General features: G+C 41.3%; 1 protein-coding gene across 4 annotated transcripts in view; it reads left to right on the top strand.

Annotated features, from left to right (window-relative positions):
• LOC133110138 (protein spire homolog 1-like) overlaps positions 1-22,098 on the top strand; it is a 53,518-nt gene continuing 31,420 nt past the window's right edge. For all 4 annotated transcript variants that reach the window (XM_061220051.1, XM_061220034.1, XM_061220043.1 and 1 more), the window contains exons 1-2: positions 1-407; positions 5,871-5,902. In XM_061220051.1, coding sequence (XP_061076035.1) covers positions 86-407; positions 5,871-5,902 — 354 coding nt within the window. In that variant the 5' untranslated portion in view covers positions 1-85. The remainder of the gene's footprint in view (positions 408-5,870; positions 5,903-22,098) is intronic.

The raw sequence follows: 22,098 nt of genomic DNA, 5'->3' as shown, positions 1-22,098 counted from the left end.
TGTACTGCGTCGCTCTCAATGACTTAAAGGTGCCAACCGGACTTTCCCTGTCAACGGTCCCTCTCTCGCTGGAGATAATGAGAGGATGGCCAAGCGGCTTGACCCTGCGCTACAACAAGACCACGGCGATGAACTGAATCCCGGGCATATAAATATGGATTGCGGCGATGGAGAAGATGAACTGTCTTTGGAGGAGATTTTAATGCTATACGGTCAGCCGATCAACGAAGAGCAGGCATGGGCAGTTTGTTACCAGTGCTGCAGGTCTTTGGCGCAGGGACATCGGAGGAGACATTCTAAATCTGCCACCGCTTCGGTGGTGCAATCGGCGAGAAGGATTGAGGGACCCGGGGATGTCATGATTCATAAAGACGGGGTGGTCAGGTTGCCCTGTCAGGGCAGTCAAGGTAAACGCATAGATTTCTTATCATGGCATAGGCGGCACCTTTTAACTTGTGTTTTAGCTTTAGATAACATTAGTAGCCTATATGAGTGAATGTAGAATAGCCTATTGACAACAGTAAAATAGCAGGCGCTCATGCTGCTTTTCCAGAATTATACCCCAGACTAGGATGAAACCTAAACATCGTATGGCAAAGGCTATATGAACATGATCACGATGCCACGTCGCACCATAGGTAAATAGTCTAATGGATGCAAATTATTCAACCATTTTAGTGCTCTCTTGATTTTGTGCAATTTCAGTTTTATCTGAAAATTAGGCCTATTGCTAGCTGGCTGTCGCATCGCCAGTGTCCGTATATGCGGTTTGCATATTGCAGAATATGTGTTTCAAATGACAGAAGTGGCAGTGCAGCCATTTAAAGATACAACATGAGACTGATTCTATCTACCCCGAACCATCAGAAATAAAACGTAACTGGTATGCAACAATGGTTTGATAGAACCAAATCTTTCAATTAGGCAATTGCGACGGGTAGCCGAATATTTTCTTTCTATTATTTAGTTCCATATATGGCTCTAAATGCGGCAACACTGCAATTGCATTTTCTCTTCCAAGAAAGAGTTTTACCTCATATTCATAAAGCCGAAATAAAAATAATGCTGATAGTGTTTGGTGCTTTACAGGCTTATTGATTTATAAATTCGGTCCTGCCTTCAAAATACGTTTTAAGGAAAAAACACTGTCTGCAATTCATGGAAATTTAACTTGACAATTTAACGTCAGCTACGCGACAGGCTTGTCGTTGTAAACAATGGGACCATGTGACTGAGCCAGTGGGAGCACCTTTGCCGCCAGAACAAAAGGACGGCGGTTTAATAATGACCGGCCAAAGGCGCTCCCTTAAATCAGCTATAATATAATCTTCTTTTTCCATCTAAGGACATCAGTGTAACCAATTCTCATGAGTATAATCGGAATACGATGCAACAATTGAACTGCACTAGAAACAGTGGCAAATTGTTCAGAATTTTTTTTTTCAGATATAATAAACAGTTATTCATTCGGGTTAGGAGGTCTGTAACCACACATCTCTAAAGGGAAATATAAAATAAATCGTGTATTTAGGTTATGCCAACTCTAATAACAAGGCCATAAAATGACATGGTATAATATATAAATTATAAAATACAAACTTGTCAGCCCTGTTATTATTTCCGCAAAGCAATTCTGAATATAATAAAAGTTTAGAACTATAATTCCCTACCTGTTCTCCGAAGAATAACATTGAAATTTTTTTTTTTACATTTAAGTAGCCGAATGTTAAATTGTTAAATACTGAAGTGTCAGTATTGTTACAGGAGAGGCCTACCATGTTCAACAAAAGTGCTGATTTGGCTTATGTCAGGATCTTGACTGGGAACCTTACTGAGTGTCTGTGAGAGTGGACAGTTGGTGCTGCTTCTTCCCACCACCCCCATCCTTGAATATTCATTCAAAATCCCGGGTGATTTGCCTCTATCCACAGCCATCTTCTGGCCACCCCACCATCTCCTGACATATTCTCCCTTCTCAAGGATACTGCTATGGACCAAAATACCACATGAGAAAGGGAGGATGCTGTGTACTCACTGGGCCCGATATCAGTTTTGGGTTTATAAACCCGAGCTAAAATGTGGTGTCTGTCATGTCACAGCAGCATTCCTGAGCAGTGCCGTGAATAGGCGCAGTGAGGAGAGCGGAAGGCCTTTTGTGTGATGGATCTTTGATGTGCACAATCTTTGTATTCTTTGTTTGTCAATGATATGATATTCACTGTATTTTAATATGCCAAATGCAGCTTTGCTGGTTGGATTTATGCCCATTTGACAGGCTGCAGTGGATTCCTCTTCCCAGTGCATGTTTGATCTGGGGAGACCCTGTGCCTGGGTTTAGATTTCAGATGGTGTGTGCATAAACCCATCGATTCAATTGGATTTTTGGTGCATGAGGTCAAGAGTGATGGTGATGATCTGCTGAACCTGCCATTTTCTGGCCTTGGGATGACCTCTAAGAGGCTCTACACGAAAATGGGTGCCAAGTTCAAAACAGAATTAATTATATGACTGGATTGTCCCCCTCTTGTAAATGTGAAGTATTGTAATGGAAGCGGCAGCACTCCTGAAAAACATACATTTCCTCACTGATAATCTTTGGGAATAAACCTGCGGATGACCACTGACACCCTTAAGTGGAGTGATTTATTCTGTGGAAGGATTCATAATTGGCCATAGGGTGTGGAAGGATGGCTGGATATTCCCCATTTCTGTGTGAAATAGTGACCCCTCTGGTCTGTCAGGCGCTTGCAGTCAACTCACAGCTGCGCTGTCCTCTGTTGAGGCGCACTTTAGGATGACAATAATAAAATAATAAAAAAGAAATGTAACCGCTAATTGATCTGACGGGGTGGTCAGGTTGCCTGGAATTTGAATAATAAGATGTTATTCTTCATGACCTACATAGCTAATTCTGACATGAGGATAGTGAATCAGCATTCAGCAGGCATTACAGTTATGAACACTTAACAGCCAATACAAGGGCTGCAAAATGTTGTTGAATAAAAACCAGCTTACACAGGGGTCCCCCAGTACTGAGTTAGAAAATCCATAGGGCTGTAAACAAATATCGAAGTGTGCACAGTTCTGCTTTAGTTACACTGCTAACCTAAACCCCAGGTAATGAAAAGCTTATGCCCACTGAATAAAGAAAGTGTAATGCATTATTTGCAACATGCTTTTGCACATTAACAGGCAATTAATTTAATGGAACAATTGTTTAAATCAATACTAATCATTGCAGTTCAAGCTGTCTTTCTCGATATGTTTATCTCACATATTCATATCTCGATGACGATAAATATGCAATATATTGTGCAGCCCTAATCCATACTTCATCTCACTATCTCAAGTGGGTCAGCACAGCAGAGTAAATGGTAGCAGCTAGCAGTTTCTGTGGGTGTGTTGTCTAGTTCTCCTCCTTCTGAAGATGCTGGTGTGGATGCTTCACCAATGGGATGGAATCTCAGTTTGTGGGTTCATCTTGCCAAATATGGGGAATGCATAACAGAAAAAAGTCATAAATTATAAAGCCGATGGACAATCAGACATCCCCATCTGGTCCAAAATGTGATTGGACCAGACTGATTTTTCAAGTTGGCAATGAATCCAGAAATTAAAAAGACCCTAGCTGGGCCTTTAAAATGACAACATCAATTGAGCTCAAGGCAATTGTGAAGCTTTCACTAACCTGAGAACATGGGATATGGCATCAGAGTTCACAACCTACTGTCTTCCATTAATGCTACAGTACTGTATGTTGCTGGATCTGTGATGGCAGGGTCAATGGAGGCAAGGAGGGTGGAGGTATCACCCTGATCTATCTGAGATAATCCAGGAATAATCCAGGCATTTTGGCTGACTTCAATTTACTCTACCCCTGAAGATTGGGGTCCTGGGCTCCCATTCAATATTCTGCAAATTACATGGGATTTCATCTTGAACCTCCAGCTACAAGTCACAGCAGGCACTAGTGGTGAATGCTTTGACTCACTAAGCTATTCAAAAGCCCTATATGTGATTCATTGCACCTCCCAACTGACCGTTTCTTCTCTGCCATTTGACATTCCTTGGCAATGTCAGACACCTGAAGAAATTGATTCGGGTCAAGGTGGCTCGTCTTTGTACCCTGCTGACCAGCTCAGATGCGCTACCAGCACTTGCTGGTTGACCAGCTCATACCCAGCTATACCAGCTTAATGAACAGCTTGGCCATTCTGGTCAACCAGGTCATACTCAGCCAGACCATATTACGACCAGCTTGACCAGTTAAATTTTCAAGCTGATCAAGCTGGCATAGGTGGCTTTTACAGCAGTGTGGTTGCCCTTTTGAGCTGCCAATGTTTCAAATGTCAGTACTATGATTTGCACTCTGATGCTGGTTTAGGAAGGTTTTCTTCTTTTCCTTTTTCCTAAATCTGTTCTTCAAATAGAACCAACAATATATTATTTTCCTTTTTCTTCGAATGCGTCCAAGAATACACAGGAGTATCAAAGCTCTGCGGTTATTATAATGCATTCAGTTAAAACTTGTTGCTGGTACTGCTGGAAGTTTTAGGTATCTTGCTATCAGAGATTAAGCTCAGGGTATGTGTAAAAGCCTTGTACAAATAAAATGTAATTTAATTGGTGTAGTGGGTGGCATTTGGTTCAGCCACAACTGCTATTTCAGGTTTTCTCTAAATCTTGTTGGTGGTGAAAAAAGGCCAGTTTGCGAAATGTAGTTTAAAATTCAACTGAAAATGAACTTGGCTGTGGTGGAGCAGGGCTCTGTTTTTGCTCTGTTTTTTGAGTCATTAGGGCAGTCATGAGGGTATCATTTGAACACATTGTTTTGTGTTGACGGTGTTTCAGTACAACAGAGTGTGTGTGTGGGGAGACGTATCGTGCTCTGCTGTTTAGTCATTTGATGAAGGGTCATAAAATGGGCATTAGGCAGTGGTGAGGTAGATTTGAGAAAAATCTCTTCCATTTTCATTCATTTTCGGTGTTTTCATGGTCAAAATCTCCTATGTTAAAAGTGTTGTAACATGTTAAGTGTAATTTACTTGCCACTTGGGGGTGAAAATATTTAACAGTGACCCAGTTCTTCATGTAATGCCATAGAGCTGTTTCATAGAGATAATTAAGCTGTCAATGACACTTTTTTTCATTGATTAAAAAAAAAAACAACTATTAATGAGGGCTCTAATGCATTGAGTTGCTTTGTGATCCTGAGACTCTCTGCTTTAGTGCCAGTTGAGTTTGCAGAGTGTGTCTATGACAACCGCAGAAGCCACAGGCAGGATCAGTGTGGGAATGCCAGGGAACAAATGCCCGTTCTCACCCTTTTCCCTTTATGCAGGCCCTCCCTGCTAACTGCATGTACTGACTGTGTCAGGACTGCTTAGTTCTGTCAGCTTTGCATTCATCTGGTGATATGCACATAACTGAGGTCATTATTCAGGGACCACCTTCATTTGCTGGGAGGAGTATTCAATTTGCATGTGTCTCCACTTTATTTTACTGTTATGTTTTCTCGACTAGGCCTGACACTCAGATAATAAGCCAGGCTACGTCGGTACCGAGTTGAAAGCACATATAAGGATGTGTTGTTAAATTGCTGAACTAGTATAAAAGTGGGCCAAGCTGTCAGTCTCAATTAGAATTTGCATTTAAATGAGTGTGTTTGTTCTGAGGAAGGTGGTGATGCGGGAGGTGACTGTATTTGATTACAGAACTACAGACTACAGAACAGATAGAGCTGCAGTCCAAGTCCTCTCTCTCCCACTGACTATCCTGAAACTAAGGAGGAAGGCTCCGTTAATTAAAAAGTTTAAACAAGTGTACATGTTGTTATAACATTCTATTTCTTTCTAATTCTGTCCCAACAGATAAATATGGCCCCCCATGTGCGTCATCAGAGGTAAGTGACACAATGTTGCTTTCGATATTTGGAACTACTGTTCTTATAAATGTAATGATTGAAAACAATGTGTTATTCACTGCCCAGGCTTAAAAATTATTGGTGTGGGTTAATTACAGTGTGGCATCATCACATCCTCCTGCATTTGGTTCTTGATTTCTGTTTTTATGCAGCTGACGGAACTCTGTGTTAATTAGTGCTTAATTTTGAGCAGTACTGGATACACTAGAGAATGTTTATTCGTAATTATAGCTGAGTTTGGTTTTGCTGTGAGCCATGTAAGAATATATGTTTGCCTGGTGGTTCGGGTGTTTTAATGCTACCTGATGACAGGTTTCTGGTGGGACTGCTGGCAGAACACTTTGTCCTTCATCCCCAGGAACCATTAGCAACCTTTTACACCATGTTGTCATGACAACCGGTGACGCTCAAAACTGATGCATCGATGCAAGGCTTTCACTATCGTTGCCTGACACTTAGGGTCATATTTTCTGGCCGGCGCCTGGCATGTTGTGAGCTGGCATGCTGTCGATATAGTATTTTCCAGACGATCCAGTTGCATCAGGTAAGAGATGAGAGATGAAGAGGCAAGGCAGGACAGCCGCTGCTCGTGGTGTGTCTGTCATGACTGAGCAGCTCATTGCCATTTTGGTGTAGCTTATTGCTATTTTCCAGTCAGACAGGTCTGCCTCCTCAGTTCTAAGGCGCAAGTTGCTTTTTTTCTTCTTTATAATTTGAATTTCTGTATTTATTTCTGCTTTCTGATTTAATTGTTTGCGGCTATTCTCATTGTAGTCTGCAATCCCTGGGGTACTGTATTTCCCTCATTTTCTTACACCTGTCTGTAATGAGAATAATGGCATAACGCAAGTTGAACAATCTAGTAGTTACAATCAAAATGAAGACGAAACATGAAAACCAATCCTCTAATATACACACATGCAGCCTCTGTACATCACTGTAAAACCTGCTTTTGAGTTACTTGAATTGTATCTTCCTGCTTTAAACTGCAAACTTGCACATATATTATAAAACACACAGGCAATCACTTATCAGAAATATCTGTAAGTATCCTTTATTATATAATCACAAAACACATTAATACTGATATAATATATGTTTTTTAAACTCCAGAAAGTTTAATAATCTTTAAGATTGTTTTTCTCCTTGGTTTCTGTAAAGATTACAGTACTGGTAAACGTTTTGTTTTATGCATTCTTTAAATTTTTGTGTTGGCTCAACTGTAATTAATCATAGACAGATAGTTGGAAGGATTGTGTCTTCACAACTTTTGTCTTTTCTCAGCGAACAGGCTGGAGTGTTTTTCCTGCAACAGTCTGAAGCACATTTCTGTGTTCAGGCCCAGTGCACTCCACAGATATGAAAATAGCACTCTGCAGGATTTCCTGTTTGAAGTTGACCTGGGTGGCCTTTAAAGTCCTAATTAGTGGACCAGGAATTTTACTTTGAAGGTCTTGTTTCAGGCATCTCAGTAGCCAGTCATAGTTATTCCACTATACGTAGTTTGTCTGCTTGTGTTTTATAGTTGAGTTTAATCTCATATCAAGGTTTAAGACAAGCTGAAATCTGAACTAACTTCAATTGTTAATAAGTATAGGAACACGTCTTAAAGTATATATGGCAGAATACAAAATGTAAATACTTGTGCGCATTCTTCCCACTCCTCATTTAACATCAGGCAAACTGACTTCCTGCCCTTCAAAAAAAACCTTGAATGATTTGTTTCACTCGCGTGTACATCATATCGCGGGAGCTAGTGCTGCTAAGTTGTCTTTTACAAGAACACAATAGCCTGTATTTCTCAGTCTACGAAGGGAAAGGTGAAAGTATAATTGGCAAGACTGAACACTTACACACAGACCCAGGAAGCAGCTGGGAGATGTTTGAAGAGATTATTTATTGAGAATGTTTGATGCCATTAGGTTTCATGTCTGTTGAATTATGATAATGGAATATGAATGGAATGGCTTGTATCACTATTGTATTTTTCATGTTGGCATTCACCCAGTCAGATTTGTTATGGGTTTTAGGAGTTTGAGTGAAGTACAGACAGATATGGGAGCTCTGCAGCTTATTTGGGATCTGCCATATGTTTGTTGAATCATTGTTTGATTTTGAACCAGTTGAGTTGGTTTCTGGCCTGTACCTGCACCTGGCTATGCCCTGCCATTAGGTTTCAGTGAAAAGCACTTTCATGCACCTTAACTGCTTGACCTTTATTCCATTATGCATATGAAAAGCATTGACAGATTCCTTGTGTCTTTGCACCTCACTGGAAGCAGGTGGCAGAGCAGGAGTAGAAGTAGGTACCCAAGTAGGCAACATGTACCCTTTGATGGAGGGGGGGGGGGGGTGGCATGTTGAAGAACTTTGAATAATCTCCCAGTAGCCAAAACTTTCTCTATGTTCCAAGTTTGGCAATTAGCCATTCCTGTTCTTTACAAACTATATGAACCAGCACTGCATTATTAAGAGAGAATCCTTGTTTATTTTCTGTGTATGTGCCGTCCATGGTAATGGGCTGTTCTGTGCAGTCTGTTAACTTTGTTGAGGCTTAATCGTGCTTGCTGCTTTTAATCTGCTAGCTCATGTGACCCCTGTCTGTGGAAAATGTCTTTCTCTCTCTTCTCTCTCTCTTTCTCTCACTCACACTCACACACAGACAATCTCTGAGCAGTTTATTAGAAACACCTGTACACCTACTTATTCATGTGATTATCTGATAGAATCATGCAGATACAGGTCAGGAGCTTTAGTTAATGTTCACATCAACCATCAGAATGGGGAAAAAATTTGATCTCAGTGATTTTGACCTTGGCATGATTGTTGGTGCCAGATGGGCTGGTTTGCGTATTTCTGTAACTTCTGATCTACTGGGATTCTCATGCACAACAGTCTCTACAGTTTATTCCGAATGGTGTGAAAAACAAAAAGCATCCAGTGAGCAGCAGTTCTGCTGACGGAAACTCCTTGTTCATGAGAGAGGTCAGTGGAGAATGGTCAGACTGGTTTGACTGACAGAAAGGCTACGGTAACTCAGATAACCACTCTACAATTGTGGTGAGCAGACAAGCATCTCAGAATGCACAACACATTGAACATTGAGGCGGATGGGCTACAACAGCAGAAGACCATGTCGGGTTCCACTTCTGTCAGCCAAAAACAGAAAGCTGAGGCTGCAGTGGGCACAGGCTCACCAAAACTGGACAGTTGAAGACTGGAAAAATTTCTTGAGGCATACAGATAGTAGGGTCAGAATTTGGCGCCAACAGCATGAATCCGTTGACCCAACCTGCCTTGTGTCTGGTGGTGGTGATATAATGGTGTAGGGAATGTTTTCTTGGCACACTTTGGGCCCGTTAATACCAAACAATCATTGCTTGAATGCCACAACCTATTTGAGTATTGTTTCTAACCATGTGCATGCCTCTATGGCCACAATGTATGCATCTTCTAAAGGCTACTTCGAGCATGATTATGCACCATGTCACAAAGCAAAAGTAATCTCAAACAGTTTCATGAACAATGGTGTTCTTCAGTAGCATTCCCTGTCACAGGACCTGAATCCAATAGAACACCTTTGGGATGTGGTAGAACGGGAGATTCGCAGCATGAATGTGCAGCTGGCAAATCTGCAGAAATTGCATGATGCAATCATGTCAACATAGAACAGAAGGAAACTCAAAGGAATGTTGTCAACATATTGTGGAAACCATGCCACAAAGAACTGAGGCTGTTTTTAGAGCAAAGGGAGGCCCTACCCAGTATTAATATACGTTCCTAATGCTCAGTGAGTGTATATACACACACGCGCACACACACACACACACACACACACACGCACACTCTCCCTACCCTCCCATCCCAGTAAACAAAGCTTTATATTACTCTTGCTGTTTGTTCACACTAGTCTTGATTGGTTCCATCCTGTTACCCTGACACAATTAAACCCCTTCTGCACTGACAATTAACATCAAGCCTTCTGGCATAATTCCCCCCCCCCCCAAACTCTGCCAGTGGAAGAATTGTCTCTAATTGATTTGCCTTTGTGATTTGGATTGTTTGCTGTAATAGTGCTTACAGTACAGTATAACTTGTAATAAATGGAAACTTTTGCAACTTATCGAGCCCTAGAATAATTGGCGAACCTTTACCTTGTGAAAATTTACTACACACACACAACTAGCTTTTTCATACATGCATGCAAGAGCCCACTGTGCACTCGGCATTACGAGCCATTTGTAAAAAAAAGAAAAAGAAAAAAGAGGATTCTTGTTCCCGTCTGGAGCTCCTCAGTGGCGACGTTCTCAGTGGTTAAGTGTTTTGGGATGTTATTCTGACTTGGGAACAGCGAACGCTTGTTTGCGTGGAGGTCGCGGAGTCACCTCGTGCTCCAGGTCCTCGGGGCTTGCTCTGCGTTTACGTACATTCAGAGATTTCCCGTCTCATGCTGATGACACTGTCGCATGCCTGCAGTTTTCCATGGCACATTTGTAACAGTGAAAAAGAAATTCTGATATTTCCTACCTACAAACAAATGGCTGGCTTAATTCAGTCATTCTACAATGTTTTCAGCCAGAAGGGTAACCAGTGTTCTTCTCTAGACAAGGGGAATTAGGGTGTTAGGGAGAGCAATATACAGGGCAGATTTCATGGTTTAGGAGCAACATAGCAATAGTAATAGCAAACTGTTCAGTGTTGATGTTTCAATACATATCTCTAATGGCAGGTGTGATCCTGGTGGTCTGTTTCCATGGTTGGAGTGATACTCCTAAAATTCATGGCTGTGTTTTCTACCTTTCCTCTCCCATTTCCTGAGAGAGCCTTGATGAGTCACTGGAATGGTGTGCCACATTAGCCCTATCCTCTCTGGAGAATGGGTTACTCTTTTTATTGAAGGATTACCTGTGGACTTTTGAAAAATCATCTGGGCATAGCTTCACCTTCCCTGCCTCCATCAATTTTCAGGATTTTGATTGGTTTTTTTGGTGTGTCAAGTTCGTTACTCAGTTTTACTTAATGCATGTGAGATGGAACTAATCAGATCCTTTTCAATGGCCTTTTCAAACTTGGACTTAAACACATTTAAAATCTAAACTAAGCATTCAAAATCTTCTTCATAATCTTAGTTTGAGTTATTTTTAGTGATGATCTCACTTAAATGAAGGAATAAAAATGCATATTTGCATATTCATTTGACTTTGTTAGTAAGAGCCCTTTCAATTTGTGAGCAGCTGTTATTTTGGGATGAAGTCAGCCTTGTAAAACGATTACATTTTGTGTCTCTTTCTGCAAAACTTCAAAAGATTTAAGGGCAGTGGTCTGAGACAAAGCTCCTTTTGTTTCCTTAAAGCCCCCTATGAAGTTGTCTGTTTTGATTGAATCTGCTTCCAAAGAACTTGGGTAGTTCATAACTCTTTCTTAGAAGTTCTCAACATGTTTTCCCCCAAAACATTCTCTTCTTGCTTGGAGGCGCTTTACTCCAATTCCTGCAGTTTCATCTCACAATGGGAGCCGTCCGGCTGAATTATTTTGGCGGCAACGAGACAGAGAGACATGTCTGAAATTGTACCTCATCGTCAGGCCTATCATTGGTATCATGGCCATTATTTTGTGGTGCACGACTGTGATGATACTCGTGATATTACTTGGCCCAGGACTGCATATCATCATCTACAGGCCAGGTGCAAAAATATAGTTGCTAATATAGTATTCATTATATAGGGCCAAAGTGGAACGGAATGTGACTTGGACTAGTAAATTATAAAGCATGCTATATCTGCATATTCTTGCATTAAGTCTTTACTTAATGATAACTATCAATACATTAAATATTTTTTATTTTATAATCCCAATCCACTGCACTTAATGGGAGTTTTTGATTTGATTTGAGGATGACGTGAAATGGTTTAACCCTTTCAGACCCAAGCCCAATGTGAAGTGGCTCCACCAATATCCCCAGGCTTTGGTTGAGAAAATTGAGAAAGCTTAACATTTTGTGGGTTTTAATAGGGGCTCCAAACAGTGGTGTAGCAGTTTTTGATTGGTTGAAAAGGCATAAGCTTGAGAGTGCCATATGGATTTTACGGTAGTTTCACTTCATTGCCATTTGCTACCGAAAGGGTTAAGACACAGTAACTGGAGAAAGACTTATGCTGAGTGTTTATCTAAAGGGATAGTAGAGAGATTGAAATGGTCAAATATGCTTTATGAAACCTGTATGTTTTAGTCTATTTGATTTCTCTTTTTCATACCTCTTTTTACCTCTTCATAATGTTGTTTAATTACTGTATTTCCATATTGCTGCACTCATATTGTATTGTCAGCTGCTCTTGATCTAGTTTGGCTCAGTTCTTACTTGGGAAAATGTGACTTAAAATGTTGTAAAATGAAGGCTGATGTTGATGGTGAGAGGTTTAAGCTAATTTCAGTGGTTTCAGTAGCTTATTTCAAAGTACATACTTCTTCTCAGAGCCAGGTGCAGATCCTTGCAGATCCTTGCAGATCCCAGCTCTTGGCCACTTTGGAAGCAAGGTGTACATAGCAATTTTGCAAGTAAAAATTTAAATTTCCTTTTCAAACTGATGTGCTTGTTAAGCAGGCTTTAGGGTCAGCCGGAGACAGACAGACTTGGCTCAGCAGATTGTCTTATAAGTGCTGAAGTCCTGCTGAGGTTTTTTGTACTACAGGACAACATAGGCATTCTTCTTTTTCTGTAATGAGGGTAATGATGGTCTCAGGGCTATGGACGGTGGGGGGTGTGAGTTTGGAGTCATCATGCTGCCTCTCCAGACATATTTATTAGAAATAGATGTGTGTGTGTATGTGTGTGTGAGTGTTTGCATGAATTTTGGAATGCCTGTAGGTGTGCATATGTGCTGTGTTTGTGTATGTCTGTACGTGTTCGTGGTGTGTTCGCGTGTAATGTACACGTGTGTGTGTGCATGTTCAGGTGAGAATAATGCAGAAGACAGGCAATTCTCCCCTCTGTTTCTGTATGAATGGAATATATCTGAAAAGGGCTAAACTTACAAGTCAGGAAGTGACAGGAGAGACTCAGTGCTGTAGCCGGCTCACTCTGAGATGCCTCTCCCGGTTTATCACAGCGTTGTTTTTAAATTACCTTCAGCATTTCTGTTTGGCTGAAATTGGGGTTTGTAATGATTCTGCAGGTGCTGAACAAGCTGACCTACTTCCTCCTGCATGAAGCCCTATAAGCAAACACAAAGAGGGAGAGACATGTCAGAGCAGAGATGCAGGGATAAATACAGGGATAACAGATACAAGCATACATATGAAATCCCTTATACTTTAAGACCTACATTCACCAATTTTGAGAATACCAGGTCTTGATTAATGTTGTTTTAACGGGCACCTTTACCCCTTTTCACATCATTGTGAAGTATAGAGTAGGTGCAGAGTGTACAGAAGAGTGTGAAACCTCCAGCACAAGGTGTGACTGTGTTTGTGGATAATGCTAAGAATAGCTAATGCTAACACTTTTGTGTGTGCCAGCTTCATAAAGAGAGCCTGCTAGTGAAATCAATACAATGCTAATTAATTCAGTACACTACCTCTAACTACAACCCATCAGAGAGAATTTTCTATGAACGGCCTATCAGAGAGAATACGTTTTTTTGAAGAATGACTCATTTCCTATTTGACATTCAGACCTGCATTCAAATAAATTTGTTCTCTCATTGAAAGCCCTGTGTAAATATTGCGTCAGGTTTATGCAGCAGGTCATGGGGGCTGTATATCCCAATAGACCATTGGGAATGATGTTCAGGGAGTTGCCACTGCATGATGTGGGACCCCATAACAATAGCCAACAAAAAGGCAACCATTACCACTCTACACTCTCCAGTATGCTGGCTGCCACTACAGCAGTCACTTCTGTCCCCACTCTGGAATTCCTTTTAAAGAGGTTTCAACTAGATTATCACTCATCACTCATATTGAGTAGAGATATTATACATTTAAATAAATGTAACGTTAGCTTTTACTTCAGATTTCGTTTCTGGAAAAAAGTCAATGTGTACTTGAAAAGGAGCTATTGAAAATAGTTACTTGGATATTCAAGTTGTATATTGAGTGAAATAGATTTTTGTATAATTCAGTTTTAGGTTTCTCAGGGAACAACTCCAGGCAATGTTGCTAGATGTTGAAAACCAAATAATTGCACAAAGACTCCGGAATTATCATATTTCAGGGCAAAATATTGTACATTCAGATGCAGACTGAGGCATAGAAAATGATCTGGCTGGATCCAAATCAGCTCTGTACCATTTCACTATTATGAAATAAAACTGAAACTATGACGTCAAAATGATCGTACATTTATGGGTTTTTAGAATTGTTGATCTTACATCGTACAAAGTGCCAAACTATCGTACAAATACGGTAATTATCGTACATTTGGCAACGCTGACTCCAGTTGTCATTTGTGGCCTGAGAAGAGGGAAGTACTGACTACTAGGATCACCCATGGGGACCTGCTCACTGATGCATGCTGGGCTGCTGAAAAAGGAGAGCTGCTCTGGGAAGAACCTTTGCCAGTTCTGTTACTCACTTTTAATACGGTCACCTGTTTGTGGTGTTTGTCTTCCTAATGTTATTTATACACTAGTTTCAGCTCTAAATCGATGCCATTGTCTGTCCTTTCAGAAAGAGCTGAAGATGCACTTTCAGTGCTTTCTAATGCTGGACAGTGCTTTGTTAGAAATCTCCTTCGCCGTTTAATGCACCTTAAAGTCATCTTGTTTTTTTTCACGATAGTGGGATGCGTTGGCTACTTGCATGCAAAATGGTCACTGTGCTTGCTCACGTCATCCTCATCACAGGGCATATTTTCTGGAGAAAGACGACAAACAGATCTCTCCCACGTCAACGGGGTTATGTAAGAGCTCATTGTTCGGTTCCAGCAGTGGATTCCTTAGTGGAGCAAGGATACCGGGAAGGATGTGAAAGTATGCTGAGAGGAGATTGGCCCGGGGACAGGGCCCACATGATTACATGTGCATCACTTGTCTGTTCTCCCTGTTGCATTGTGTGGCAGAAGAGCAGCTCAAGTAGGCCTTGAGGGGAGTTGGGAGAGAACTCGCATTATCTGTTCGCTTACAGATGAGAGAGCAACGGTGTCTCACCAAAGCCCTTTGCTAAAATAGTAGAATCTTTCCCTCTCTTTCCCTCCTTCTCTGTCTCTCCATCTCTTGCTACTCATCTTCCTGTATCTGGGACTGCCCTCCTCAAACAGCCTGAGCTCGATCCAGTTTAGTGGAATCAGTTGTCCAGTCCGTATTATGAATTACATTTTGGTATGGAAGCATGTATAGTCGGAAATACCTCAATGCATCGTTTCTTAAGGCCTAATGACCTCCACTGACCTGCCCTGGGTTGAATCCCTTTACATTAATCACACCTTTAAGTGTGCCAGTAAGATAATATTCCATCCCATTTGTCCAAGTGCTCCCCTCTGGAAGGTGCTACAGATCAATAACAACTGAAACCTTGAGTTTTAAGAACAGCCTCTCCTACTACTGTCAGGACACAAATCTTTTGCTAACATTACTACACTTTGCACTTTCTTGTATTATATTTACAAACCATATACATGAACTGTATATATTTTTCTATATGTCAAACGCCATATTTATTGTGATGTTCTCGTTGGGTCTGTGCAATGCTCTTGATATAGCAAAAGCACTTTCCTCAGGCCTAGTTTATGTGGCAATGAATAAGTCTGTTCTACTCTCTTCTCTTCTGCAGGTGTAGGCCTAACTCCCTGTGAATGGTGTTTATATTTCAGCCCACACATATTTTACCATGATACAGAGAGATGATCCAGAAAGAATGGGCTAGGCCAGGGGTTCTCAAACATTTTTCTGATGTGACCCAAGATGAATGTTCACAAACTTACATGACCCTAACACCCCACCCACACACACCTTGAGCCGAACAACACCCTTTTGCCCTTTAGACTATACTGGAAATATACCACTCTCCTGCCTCATTGCTGTATTATAGTTGGGGTGTTGTAATGTTAAACATGTAGTGGCCTACATTTACATTTTTTAAAGAGACAAAAATAAAATTAGATCTTTTCCAAACTTTTCAGGCGACCCCATCTTGAAATCGAGCGACCCATCATGGGGCCCGACCCACAGTTTTGGGACCCCTGCGCGCAGCTGTGAATTTCAGGGCTCTGTTGAGGATCTAGTTGGCATCCTAATGAAAAGGGCAGCCCCACAGTGCACAGGGGGCTCAGAGCCTTATTGGTATTCAGGAAGAGCTACTCAGGTCTGCTCGGTCATAATGACTCTTTTTGGTCTTTGAAGTCTTAGTTTTATGCATTTTTTTCAGCTAGCACTGCAGGCATTCATGGGTACTGCTTTCTAACTTATACTGAAATTGTTGAAACGGCACTTTTTGGTGAAGGGAGAACATTTGGCAGAGTAGGTTTCTTACGGGCTGCACAGCGAGCGGTGATAATTGTCATGCGGTGTCACGGCTCCATAAACCACATGTAGGCCTTGTGTAGCACAGGACACTATTGTGCACAACCCCATAAAATCTCTAAAATGTCAAGTTATTAACCGTCGGCACCATGACACTTCACTGGAAGGCAGCGGTTTGTTCGGGGGGAAATATTTTGCCCTCCACAGAAAGGTACCTGGCCCAGCTATCTGTGACAGCACTGGCAGTAACACAGACGGCATGTGTTAACCCATGGTGTCTCTCTCCTCTCTTTCCTGCGAATGATTTCTCATCGCCTCGCAGGTTTCACCTCCCTTCCCCCCTCTGTTCCGCTGTCACAAGTCTGGGAAGAAGACGATGGCGCTTAATTGGAGTGGAGTCATGTTCCCGTCAGCAGTCTCTTGTGTGCGCGGGAGAGCAGAGCTTGTGTTTATTAACCCCGCGTTCCCTCATAAACCCGCTGATGGATTCAGTCTGAGGCTGAATGACCTCCAATAAGTCCCTGCTGCCCAAAGGAATCCTCCATTCAGAGGCTATTCATGGGCTGCACGGTAGTGTGTGCACCGTAATAACAGAAGGAAGCTGTGTACTAATGCACATGTAGCGTTAAATGGTCTGTATCCAGTCTATACGGACTGTAGGTAACTTACTTAGTGGTGCTACTTGTATTGTGTGTGTTTGTGTGTCTGTGTGCTTGTTTGAGAATATAGCTGCATATGTGGAGCTTTTTAAGTGACTATGAGTTTCGTAGCCTCTACATTGGGTGGCAAATAAAGCTCAAATTACAGACAAAGTATTGAGCGTTTTCCATTAGACCCTGCATTGTGAGGGCAGGAGAGTATCGTATTGTGTGCTGGGAGTTGTGTCTCCCACTACCCGTTCTGTTTTGGAAGGCAGAGTGAGAACTTCTCAAATGTAGTGCCTCCTTTGAAGCAGCATTTGTGTTCACCTGTTCTTCATTGCTCAGTTTCTGTTCTCCAAGTGGATGCTCCCAAAAACCCATAACAAGGAATAGCGGGAAAGCCCCTCGTGGGACTGGCTTAGACAATAGCCAGTCACACAGGGGCAGTAATGGCCGTCTTGTCATCATAAGGGAATATCTCAGGATTGTAACGGTATCCGGGCAGGGATGGACAAAGGACGGGAGTTCTGCACCCCGGCAGTCAAGGTCTCCAGGTTCCCAGGCGTTGTGAATCGGGTGAAGACAGATCCTCTAGTGTCACCACTGCCGTGGTTATTGATGTGTCAGTCCGGTGATCTGGTTACCCCGCCTCCCTGCCTTATCTGGGAAAAGGGGCCCGGTCTCTCTACCCCGTGCTTGTTTTCACTGTTCCGGTCTGCTCAAGAATGATCTCTCGCGCGTTTCTCAGCTTCTCTTTGTGCCAGACTTGGCATAGTGCAAAAGGGCTCTCTGTGTTCATCTGGGAGCCACACTGGGAGCCAGATTCCCCCTGGTAATACATGGCCCCCCCTCCCCACAAAAGCATTTGGCATAGTTGGTTAATTTCCAGAGCTATGCTTGGGGGTGGCATGCTAGACTGTGGACTCCCAAGTCCACAGCTGACCACACCCTCGATCTTAGTCTACATGTCCTCACAGTCAGTGGATTCCCACGGAACCAGGTTTCTACATGGTTAGCTATACGCTCTCTAAGTTACTACGCAAATCTGTTGTTTTATGTTTAGAAGAGGTTCAATGTCAAGTATGTGGAGTCATTTTGGAAATATTTTTTCCGTTTATTCCCTGCTCTCAGAGATGTAGGCTAGTTCATAACAAGTGAATAAACCTATAAGAACCAGTTTGCTCCTTATTTTATGTTTCTATTTGTTGTACACTGTGAGTATTTTTGCATGCATTTTATTTATGCATTGCTTTAAAATCCCAAAAATGTCTTGGGTATGTTTAAGCCAGACAAACAGTTTCAAAGGTTTAAATAACTAAACGGAACACAGGGGTTAAGTAAACTCACATTTCACATGGTTTATCTTTGTTTGTTCTTGTGTTCCATCATTGGTTTGAAATACATTTATTCTGTAGCAACTGAAAAATATAATATTTGCTTTGTTAAAAAGGTCAAATATAGGGAGATTGAACAAATGCAGTGTAGCATAATGTTCAGGGAACTAGGCTTGCAAATTTGTTCAAGTTTGTTCAATTCCCAGGTTGTGCATTACCATTAAGCAAACTGCTTGAGCTGAACTGCTTGAGCAAATATCCAGCTGTTTAAATGGATTGTATGTGAAGAATGTAAGGTGTGCAGGTTGCTCTGGATAAATTTCTGCTAAATGTAGATTCAATGTAATGCCTCCCTTGGGTCTAAAATAGTTTCTTCCAGAATTGGGGCAAGGGCAACTCAATCAGTCATGACTGCTTGTTTCTTGCTCTTCTTGCTCTCCTTATTTTCAGTTGAGCTCTTCACACACATGCAATCATCCTGCTATATACTATATGCTTTTTTGGCTTTTTTTTCTGAAGATATTTATACACTTTGGAGAAGGGAAACATGTTACAAATTGTAGTAATGTATAGGCTTAGTTTAACTTATAGCACCATTTTTACTACACAACCGCAAATAAATTCAGCGATGATTTCTGATATAGGTGACCATCGTTTAGATTTTTTGGTCCTACATTTTGTTTAAGAACATGTCAGTGAGTAAATTCTTTTTTTTTGTTTTCCATAGCAGGTGATCTAGAATGGCCCCTTTCTGCTTTGTCATGTGATCATGTGACTATAAGGGTTGGCTAACCTGCAGGGTTTTGACCCTCCGTTGGATTAGAGTGATAACATGTCTGTGACATCACAACTGTTGGTGGGGGCTTGTTGCTCTGCTGGGATTGGGAGGTAGATTACATTACATAACACTAAGACACACACATTATATTTATTTTTGTTGTGCAGAAGACTAGCATCTGGACACCACAACCCAATCATAAATTATTTTATATCCTGTTGAGTAATTTCTAGTAAATTGCAGAAATTCCTTATATTGAGTAAAATGTTGATATTACAGTATTTATTCAACAACAGAACAGGAAATGAATTATGATATTAGAGAAGTTATTAAAAGGCATTATGATTAAATGACTTTTATCATGAATGGCATTCACGCACAAAAAGCGTGGCTTGAGAGGAAATCACAAATACACATTACATCACTTTTAAGTAATCTTCTTCACACATTATTGTATGGGACCTTTTCAGTGCTTGTGTATATTCAAGTTAATTCATTTTTTACCTGCACCAGAAAAAACTACACAAATGCATTTAGGTCTGGCTGCCATTATTTTATTGCCTAGAGATGATTGGGTAAGACTCATTCCCGATAATGTGCATACATTTTCCAGGACTGTAACCTTATTTCTTTATAATTCCATTGATAAATGTATTCAATCAGACAACCAATTTAGAAATGTTGGCCAAAATTCTTAAACTATTTGTGTAATTCAAAAGTCCGGATAGGAATAATTATTATAAATAATTGAACATTCAATAGTTCTGCCGGACCACTCACCCAGATTGACAGCCTGAAATAGTGCTCTGGGTAGTGGTGGTAGAGTGAGGCATCCTGAATCCCATAATCAGTGGAGCTCCTGCGTACTGTGTCAATGACTTGATTGCGTGAATCAATCAAAACCCATTGCACTCCACAGGAAAACACTTTGGTTCAAATCAGTCAGCCATTCATAAATAATTGCGCTTTAAATTTCCTGCAGCCATTATGAAACATCCAGGTTGACTGCAGGTCTGTTAATTCTTTTCACCTCTTCTTGCTATTGGATTCCTGTATAAATATGTGCTCTGAGTTTTCCCTGCTTGGATTTGAATTTAATCAGAGATTATATCAGGAGGGCTTGGCATTTGGTAATAAGGAATAGACTCCAGAATGCCTACTGCATTGTTCTTGCACCCCTTTATCTCATATGTGAAACCATGTACTAGGTTCTGAAACACAATCATCCAATTGTAGTATGGTCTGTTGTTGTATGGCAAATGTGCTCTCTCTTGCACTCTCTCTGACTCTCTCGCTCTCATTCACCCACTCACGCACACACGCACGTGTGCTGGCACACACCCACACACACACACACACACACACTCACACTCTACAGTCACCTTTGTGTGGTGTAACAAGGTCTCATTACAGAACTTCTCACCAACATGTAGAACAACAGTTTTGTTTGGCCTTCAGCTGATGCTGTTTGCGCTGTATGTTTACACCTCTATTGCGTTGCTGGTGCTTGGTGTAGGTTATTTTGGAACTGTTGATGTTGACTCTTTTTAGACTCATTTTCCCCAAGCCACATCATTTGGGAACCTAGATGCTAATTCATACATGGACATTTTTGACAATGTCTTGGTAAGGGGATTTGAAAGTGCATGAATACTATATATACTCCTCCTCTCTGTTGCATTGTTGGTTATTTCTCTACCGCTGTCCTGTCTCCACCTCGCTCATTCTCTTTGGTGTGGAGAAGGTGTGGAGCCTGGCCTCTCCCATACTCTGCTTAAGTTATTGCTTCCTGTCGGGACACACCCTTTCACAGCACCGCAGCCTGATTCATACTTTATACAAACAGATTTTAAACCAGGTTTAACGGACTGTAAGTAGGCACACACCTGGACTACGTTTCAAATTAGTCCAGGCTGTTTTCCATTGGGCGAATGCAACAGTTTGGTTTAATTTATTTTGCCTTTATTATTTTACTTTATTATTTTTCCCAGATCCCGTGATGGTGATGGGCGAAGATTTGTGTTTATTTTCTGAGATGCTCTTGCACTCTCCCTTTCCACGCTCCTGATTGAACTATAAAATGGCGGTGCGATCTGCACTTATCTCCCTGTATAGCTCGGCTATCCTCTCAGGGGTGTGTCATGGCATGTGACACGGACATATTCCTAATGGCCACTGATGTCTTTTTCTGCTTCTCAGTGTTGAATTACTGTGCAATGAAGTAGATATGATTGGCCAGATTATTTATTTCCATAGCCAATGGAGCAAACTGCTCTATATAAGATCCTGATGACTTTTGCTTAACAAATTATAACATGTACTTGCCTCTGTGGACAGGGCGGTACTGTAGGTTACAGTTCAGTTTCTCTTTCTGGAAAGTGGCAATGCATGCCACACAATAATGTGAGTCAATACTATGATATTCAGATACTGATATCTCAAGCATTGAGGTTTTTATGATATGGCTTTACAATGTTCTACTCTGTCACTTCAAACATGGTTTAAATGTGGACTGACCCCATGTAATGTGGCTTTACCAAAGGTGTTTACTAGGGACAGCCCAGATATGCTCCACACACTAATCAGGTGTTTTATTGAGGGAGTTTGCATTCCATCCATAAAAGTCAACATAATAAACTGTGCAAGGGAAGTGTGTGTGTGTGTGTGTGTGTGTGTGTGTTTGAGTGCATGTGTTTAGTGTGTGTGTTTGTGTAAGAGAAAGTTTGAGTATCTTTGAGTGTTTGAGTGTGAGGTGTTTCTTAGAGTATCTTTGTGTGTGTGTGTGTCTGTCTGTGCATGTGTTTAGTGTGTGTGTGTGTGTTTGTCTCTGTGCATGTTAATGGTGGCAGTGGATTCGGCAGGCCTTGTGCTGGGTAGAATCTCCATGAGTTCTAATTTCTTTGCTCTGGTGCAGAAAAACAACCCACCTTCCTCCTATTCTCTGGCATTCTTTCTTCCTGTATAT

This window comes from Conger conger, chromosome 1 (assembly GCF_963514075.1).
Source record: "Conger conger chromosome 1, fConCon1.1, whole genome shotgun sequence".
Classification (NCBI taxonomy): Eukaryota; Metazoa; Chordata; class Actinopteri; order Anguilliformes; family Congridae; genus Conger; species Conger conger.
The sequence above is the reverse complement of the archived record's forward strand: the minus strand, read 5'-3'. Positions and strand labels throughout refer to the sequence as shown.